General features: G+C 57.4%; 2 protein-coding genes across 2 annotated transcripts; both read right to left on the bottom strand.

Annotated features, from left to right (window-relative positions):
• Window positions 1-1296: 1296 nt before the first annotated feature.
• On the bottom strand, window positions 1297-3860 carry APOC2 (apolipoprotein C2). Its single transcript, XM_014868294.3, has 4 exons — window positions 3484-3860; window positions 2681-2756; window positions 2355-2514; window positions 1297-1541 (listed from the first exon to the last, which is right to left on the bottom strand). The coding sequence occupies exons 2-4, from the start codon at window positions 2733-2735 to the stop codon at window positions 1451-1453; spliced, it is 306 nt and encodes a 101-aa protein (XP_014723780.3). The 5' UTR covers window positions 2736-2756; window positions 3484-3860; the 3' UTR covers window positions 1297-1450.
• Window positions 3861-4045: 185 nt separating this feature from the next.
• On the bottom strand, window positions 4046-6106 carry APOC4 (apolipoprotein C4). The gene is made up of 3 exons (XM_014868293.3): window positions 5942-6106; window positions 4795-4936; window positions 4046-4255 (listed from the first exon to the last, which is right to left on the bottom strand). The coding sequence occupies exons 1-3, from the start codon at window positions 6015-6017 to the stop codon at window positions 4090-4092; spliced, it is 384 nt and encodes a 127-aa protein (XP_014723779.3). The 5' UTR covers window positions 6018-6106; the 3' UTR covers window positions 4046-4089.
• Between the last annotated feature and the right edge of the window lie 1764 nt (window positions 6107-7870).

Below are 7870 nucleotides of genomic sequence, written 5' to 3'. Positions count from 1 at the left end.
CTCAGGACCTGGGAAAACTGCCCCAAGAGTGCTGAAAGCCTGGCTGGAGGTTAATGCCGAGCAGATTAGGAGAAATAGAAGCGCTGAGTCCGCAGAGGCCAGCAGCCCTACTCCCGGGCCTTGGGGGCCCAGGACCACCCTCTGCTCCCTCAGGATCCAGGAGTCCAGGCCCCAGCCCCTCTACCCATGGGCTCAGCCCTGTCCTCTCTCAGGCCACAGAGCCTCTGCTCTTGTTTGCACACTCTGTGCTTTTTGTCTGCAGTTCCCCACTGCCGAGACACCCTCTTCCAACCGCTAACCACCCCACCTGGACCTGGGGCCCAGGGGAGTGTCCCCCCTCCCCTCCCCCCACTCTCCAGGCCCTCACACACTGCATTGTGATGTATCGCCCTGTGACCAGCCAAGCCAGGTCCTCTAGGAGGCCCGCCCTGTGCGGGAACTCACTCCCTCTCCGAGCTGGCCGCACCCGGGCCTCCATCTCCTCCCTTCCTCTCCTCTTCATTGCCTCCGTTGCTGTCTGAGGGTACCTTCTCCATTGGTCCTCTGGCTCATCCTCTGCCTGCTCTCCCCACCCCCCAGCCTCTCTGTTTGTGGCCTCAGGATGGAGCATAGCTTCTGGCCCTGAGTAGGAGCTCAGGAAATGTTGTTTCTGTTGCTAATCAGAAGAGAGCAGGTCACAAAACATACCATCAAGCTGTAAGCACTAAAATCATATGGAATTGGGCCAGGACCCCGTCAATAGCTTTGTGAGGGGCCACATGAAGGCAGGAGTGTCTGTCTTTTCTCTGCTGTGTCCCCAGGGCCTGGGAGGGTCTTAGTAAATACACATGGGATAGATATATAGGAATTTTCATGGAGCACGGCTTTGGCGTGTCTGTCCTCTTGGGTCCCAGCCAACCTGGGCACCGACTTCCTACACTCGGCAATGACTCGTGGGCACAGTCTCCCCTCTGTCACAGGACCGCTGGACACCTCACAGTGATGGCACATTTAAAGTGTCAGCCCAGGGCCTGGACACTGCCACAGGTCCCTGCAGGCTAGCTGTGGTTTGTCATTTTGCAGGTGAGAAAGGTGGACCTTAGTGAAGGGTGGTCTCTAATTATTGTTAGGATGAGTCATCGTGATTATTACTATATTAGGTATAATATGTACAGATATATAAATATAATATTCACCTCTCTGTTCCTACTGACCAGGTTAGGGCTGCGTACATACAGTGGGTGCTCAGTAAATGCTGACTGGACTGAACCAGCCCCTCTATCTTGACCCCTGAGGTCTCAGAAAAGCAACCACACGGAAGAGAACAAATGGCGTTTTTTATTGAGAGAAGTCAGGCTACAATTGGGAGCAGCATGCCTGGAGCTGCTAGGAAGTGGTGGGGGGGGTGCCGTGGAGACAAGGGGTGGCTAGGGTCTGCACTCCCCGCTCCCCCACAATGGGGGCCCGGCTGTTACGAATCTCCCTTCAGCAGGGAAAGGAACTGGTCAGTTAGAATCTCTGCGTAAGTGCTCACAGCCGCTGTGCTTTTGCTGTACATGTCCCTGGGGAGAAAGGACAGAGGAACTGAGAAGGAGGGGTCAGGGCCCTGGACTCCTGGGTCTGAGGGAGGAGGGGCTGGGGGCCTGGACCCCTGGGCCTGAGAGAGGAGGGGCTGGGGGATAGATCCCTGGGTCTGAGGGAGGAGGGACTGGGGGCCTGGACCCCTGGATCTAAGGGAGGAGGGGATGGGGGATAGACTCCTGGGTCTGAGGGAGGAGGGGCTGGGGCCTGGACCCCTGGGTCTGAGGGAGGAGGGGCTGGGGGATAGACCCTTGGGTCTGAGGGAAGAGGGGCTGGGGGCCTGGACTCCTGGGTCTGAGGGAGGAGGGGGCTGGGGGCCTGGACTCCTGGGTCTGAGGGAGGAGGGGGCTGGGGGCCTGGACTCCTGGGTCTGAGGGAGGAGGGGCTGGGGGATAGACTCCTGGGTCTGAGAGAGGAGGGGGCTGGGACCTGTATTCCTGGGTCTGAGGGAAGAGGGGCTGGGGGCCGGACTCCTGGGTCTGAGGGAGGAGTGGCTGGGGGATGGACTCCTGGGTCTGAGGGAGGAGGCTGAGGGCCCAGAATCATGTGACCTGAGGGAAAAGGTGACAGGATCCCGAACTCCTGGATCCCTGGGTCGGCCAGGGCTGGGATCTCAGAATCCCAGGTCTGATGGAGTTGGGGGGGCTCGGGGCTGATACCTGGTCCTTGAGAAAGTATACATTTGAACCTGGACTCCTGAGTCTGAGGGAGGAGGGGCCAGGGGCTGGAACACCTGGGTCCTGGATGCTGTAGGAGGCGGGGGCCAGACCCCTGGTTCCTGGGGGCGGTGGTACCTGATTTTCTCATCCACGGTTGTCAGGGATGTCTTCTTGTACAGGTCCTGGGCGGCTGTTTTGGCTGAATCCCAGTAACTAAGGAGTGATTCCTGCATCTTGGTGAGCAGGGGGGTGCTGGCCGCCTCATCTTCCTGGGGCTCATGGGTCCCCTGGACCTCTGCCGGGGGAGAGGGCATTAGGGGAGGGATGGGCCTGTCCGGGGGAGAAGGAGGCAGGGGAGGCAAGGAGGGGCCAGGGGTAGGGCCTGGCGAGAACTGGGCTGGGAAGATGCTTGGGGCTTATCCCCTCTCACAGAGACCCTCTCACCTGCTGACCCCACTCACCGAATGCTAATGCCAGGAGAACAAGAAACAGAGCCAGGAGGTATCGGGTGCCCATGGTGTCGGGAGAGCTGAAACACTGAGGAGGGTGTGGGACAAGCCACTGGAGGCATCTATTCCTGGGTGGAGGGCTGGGCTCCCCTCTTCTCCCTGCCCGCCTGAGTCAAGTTCCTCGTGGACTGGCTTGGGTCTCACTGCCTAACATTCTGTGATTCTGCCCTTGATTTAATTCTAACATCCATTGATTCACTCTAGGAGCATTTCTTGAGTACCTAGTGTATGCCAAACACAGATCTGGGCCCAGCCGTGAACACAGCAATGGCCCACCCCTGACAAAGCTGACATGAGAGAGAAATATGATGAACAAATATTAAAGGAATAAAATATAAGGCATGTTGCATGGCAATAGGTCCTCCGAAGGGGAAAGCCTGAGCAGAGGGTGGCATTTACACTAGACCCAGTTGGTGCGGAGACAAACCATACACTCAAGAACCCCCACTAACCGGGCCCTGTTCTACCACATTCACTCATCTCCTCCGTCCTCCACTGAGCCCTCTGGGGGAGGCACTCTCTGTGACTACAGTGCTCAGCCCCCCATAGGATCATCCACATTTTGTAGATGAGGAATTGGCAACTCCAACAGGTTGAGATCCGACCCAGGAGGGATCAGCAGTGGCAAACACTCTCGATTCTAACGGCTGTGATGCCAACCCGGGAATCTGACATCGGGCCTCTCGCGATTTCTAACAATCTTTGCTCACCCGCCTACTCACCACCCCCCTCCCCGATTTCAGCCCCTCTCTTACCGGACTCTAGCAGACTGTCCTTCCCAGCTCTGAGCGAGAAACGCTTTATAGCTCTCCAGAGCCACCCTCCTCCATAGCCGCCACCCCCTCCTCAACGCCTGGGCCAAAGTCCTGGCCAACAGAACCGCTGAGGGGGTGGGGTGGGGGCAGAGAGGGCAGTGACGTCCCCAAGGTCAAGCCACAGGCAGCCCCCACTCTGAAAATTCACCCCTGAGAGAGCCAGGCTGTTGGGGGGCTGTGGAGAGTCTGGGGGCTCCAGGTACCCACCAGCGTGGGGTCTGGGGTCTCCATCACGTGGGAGGGGAAGGCAGAGCTCTGAATGAGGGGTCGCTGTGGGCACCTGCTAACCCTGCCTGCTTTCCAGCCCTCACCCTCCGTCCTCAACTGAGGAGGCTGAAGTTGCCCCCCCTCCCCCAGCCCGCAGATGGGGGCTCAGGACTGGGGGAGGGGGTATCCCCTTACTCCTTCCCCCAAGGCCCCCCGCGCTGTCCCTCCCTTGCCCCATTTCGCCCCCTCTGGTCATTAACTGCTGGGGGTGGGTGGGGAGGGATTAGAACAGGCACACAGAGAAGAATTTCTTTATTGTGGAGGCTGCGTGTGAACACTTCAACCCTGGTCCTCGTCCCCGCAGAGAAGCTGGGGACACAGGCTGTAGGTCTTGTTCAGGAGGCTGTCCTTGGAGCTGTGGAGCCAGGCCTTGGCACGGGGACCCAGGTCCTTCAGGTGGTCATCATAGTATGTCTGCATGAAGCCTTGGAAGAGCGAGGAGCCCCTGTGGGAGAGGGGACATCACAGCTGAGACCCTTGTTACCCGTCAAGACCTCGGCCCCGGACACCTCTTTCTCCCTCTGACCTGGGAGTCCCTGCTCTCAACCGCTGCCCTACACTCCCCTCAGACCCAGGGCTCAGAGCCCTCCCCCACCCCATGTCACTCCCTCAGAATTCAAGAGTCCAGGCCCCCGGACCCTCCTCCCTCAGACCCAGGGGTCCAGGCCCCCCGGCCCCTCCTCCCTCAGACCTAGGGGTCCAGCCCCCCAGCCGCCTCCTCCCTCAGACCCAGGAATCATGCCCCAGCCCCTCCTCCCTCAGACCCAGGAATCATGCCCCAGCCCCTCCTCCCTCAGACCCAGGAATTATGCCCCAGCCCCTCCTCCCTCAGACCCAGGAGTCCAGGCCCCCAGCCCCTCCTCCCTCAGACCCAGGAGTCCAGGCCCCCAGCCCCTCCTCCCTCAGCCCTGGGAGTCCAGGCCCCAGCCCCTCCTCCCTCAGCCCCGGGAGTGCAGGCCCCAGCCCACTCCTGGGCACACTCACCACAACCACTGCCACCTGTCTCTGACCTTGGTCACCAGCGGCTCCATGAGCTCCTTCACCTTGCTCTGCACCAGGCCCCAGGGACTGCTCCCCCACGCTGGCGGGGGGCTCGGGGATCCTGTAGGCTCTTCTTGCTGGCACACTAGGTGAGACCAGAGGGCAACTTGGGTGGGCTGCGACCCCAGAACCCCTCTTTCCTCTTCCTCTTTCCTCTCCCTCCATACTCACCGTCGCTGTCACTCCTGGTAGCCCAGGGGCAGCCAGTCCTCTCACCACCGGCCCCTCCTGTCACCCCTGCGTCTGCCTGTGGCTTTCTCCCTCAGCCTGAGCCCCGCCTCTCTGACCCCCATCCTTTTCCTGATGCCTGCTTCACGACCCGATCTGGCAGCCTGCACTGTCTGAACCACCTCCACAGGCTGTGGCGGGCAAGCACAGGAGGAGGATGGCTGAGCCATGCTGTCACTTCCTCCCGGGGGGCCAGGGGTTCTGCCACAGATCACACCTGACTTCCTCGCACACACCTGTCTCTGCAGCACACACACATCTGGGCAAAGCCCCACCTACGGAGACCAGCTGTCACACAGATACATGTCCAGGAATGTACAGAGGCACCTGTGTGACCTGTGGCGTGCCCTTGGCCAAGGACTTAACCTCTTCAAGACTCAGTTTCCCCTTCTGGGGCATGAGGTGATGATAGGACCTACTTCGTAGGGTTATTGTGCGAATTCAGGGTTAACATGTAGAAGGCAATTAGAATGGTGCCTTACACGTTGTAGGCATTATAGAAGTATTAACGTTTTAAATGCATGTGCAGAACCCAGACATACTCACATACAGACGCCCTCACACGTGTCCACACACTCAAATCTTTTGCATACATACCCTGCAAAGACACACGTGCACACAAACCCATGCGTGTTCACAGACACACACAATCACGTCGACTGCCTACTCTCAGGCTTACACAGATGCAAACGCACACACTTGACCACTATCATTTGTACCAACCCCATGTACACACTTCACACACATCAGACGCGTGCACACGTCTGCACGCCACCATGCACAAACCTGCATTCCACACTGACCGTCACGCTCACACCTCACGCCGCAGCGTGGTCCCCACATCCGCCCACCCACTCCTCACCCACAACCCAGGCCAGGACCAGGACGGAGAAGCAGAGAGAGGGCAGGGCCCGGGGTCTGTGTCCGGGGAGCGACATTCTAGAGGCTCTGTCCCTCCGTGCTTGGCTCTCCGGGCTGAGGGAGAGCGAGGCTGCATGGAGCAGAGCCCTCCCCGGGCTGCCTCCCCACGCCCCTTGGCAGGGACTTCAGATAGAGGGCCCCAGGTGACAGTGACAATCAGGCCATGCCCGCCCCTGCTGGCCTCCCTCCCTCCTGCGCTCCCAGCACCCCGTCCTGACAGGGGAAGGCACAAGGCTCTTCGGCCTCCCACATCGAACCGGGTTCAAATCCTGGCTCCACCTCCCATGACAGCCCCTCTTTCTGGGCTCAGTTTCCTATTCTGTAAAATGGGCCTGGAATCCATCTTTCATCAATTGAATGAAATGACACAAGGACGGTCTTAAGACGGAGCCTGGCACTCCCAGATCATTGCTGTTGATGATTATTCCTTTTTCGTCTCTGAGATCCCTTGGCTGCTGGGCTACGGGGCCAGATACAGCCTCACCGTGTGAGCTGGGTGAGTACATTCCCTTCTCGGGGCCTCCACGTTTTCATCTGTAAAATGGGGAAGGCGATGAGCGGCTGCCTCCTGGAGTCCACGTGGAGGCTGAGTGAGGCTCAGCGAGGGAAGGCTCCAGGCACCCACGGCAGTTGTCAACATCCAGCTTGGTCCCATGCTAGACAGAAAGAAAACAAGCCTCTTCTCTTGGAGGACTGAGCCATGAACCAGAGCACCCAGTTTGGCCGGGGGACTATGGGCTGGATTCCTTGGTCTAGGGTGCCAGATAAAATACAGGTCCCCCAATGACATTTGAAATTCGATAAATAATGATTTGTTTTTAGTATAAGTATGTCCCATGCAATATTTGAGAATTATACTAAAAATAATTTAGTATAATATAGTTGGGGCTGGCCCAGTGGTGTAGTGGTTAAGTTTGCATGCTCCACTTTGGTGGCCCACGGTTCACCGGTTTGGATCCTGGGTGCGAACCTATGCACTGCTAATCAAGCCATGCTATGGCAGCATCCCGCATACAAAACAGAGGAAGATGGGCACAGATGTTAGCTCAGCAACAATCTTCCTCGAGGAAAAAAAGAGGAAGATTGGCAACAGATGTTAGCTCAGGGTCATTCTTCCTCACCTAAAAAAAGAAAAAGATTTGTTGTTTATCTGGAATTCCAATCTAACCAGGATCCTGTGTTTTTATGTGGTAAATCTGACAACCACACTTTTGTGGAAACCTGAATGTCTAGACGGTATGGTCCTGACCTGGAAGCTTCCAGCAGAATGCTGTCTCTCCCAGTGGCCCCAGCATGGGCTCTGGCACACAGTAGGGCCTCAGCAAATGTTCCCTGGAGTTCCTCTCTAACAATAATCAGCACCTCCTAGGGTTTCTGTTGGGGGTGGTGGAAAAGTTCCGGAAATAGATAGTGGTGATGGTTGCACGACATCGTGAATGTACCTGATGCCACTAAACTGTACATCTAAACCTGGTGAAAATGGTAATTTATGTTACGTGTTTTGCAGTAATAAAAAAAATAAAAGGAGAGATCCACCATGGGTCGTGTTATGAGAAGTAGCACGGCATGGGGGTCAGAGCCTGGCTCCCCATCTCCCCAGCTGTGTGACCTGGTGCAAGTTGCTTAACTTCTCTGGGCCTGCTTCTTCATCCATGAAGACTACCTGTGTGGGAGGGTAGAGGAGATCGCTTACAGAAAGTGCTGCGAGGAGCACCAGACAGGCCACAGAGGCACGTGGTCAACGTCGCCGCTGTTTGTTGAGCGCACGCTGAGCGCATGCTATGTACCACCAGCACATTAGCTCATTGAATGAACTCACAACAGCCCTATGGAGTGGGCATCTTTATCCTTCCCATTTGACAGATGAGGA

This window comes from Equus asinus, chromosome 26 (assembly GCF_041296235.1).
Source record: "Equus asinus isolate D_3611 breed Donkey chromosome 26, EquAss-T2T_v2, whole genome shotgun sequence".
Classification (NCBI taxonomy): Eukaryota; Metazoa; Chordata; class Mammalia; order Perissodactyla; family Equidae; genus Equus; species Equus asinus.
This window is presented reverse-complemented; position numbering and strand designations above follow the sequence as displayed.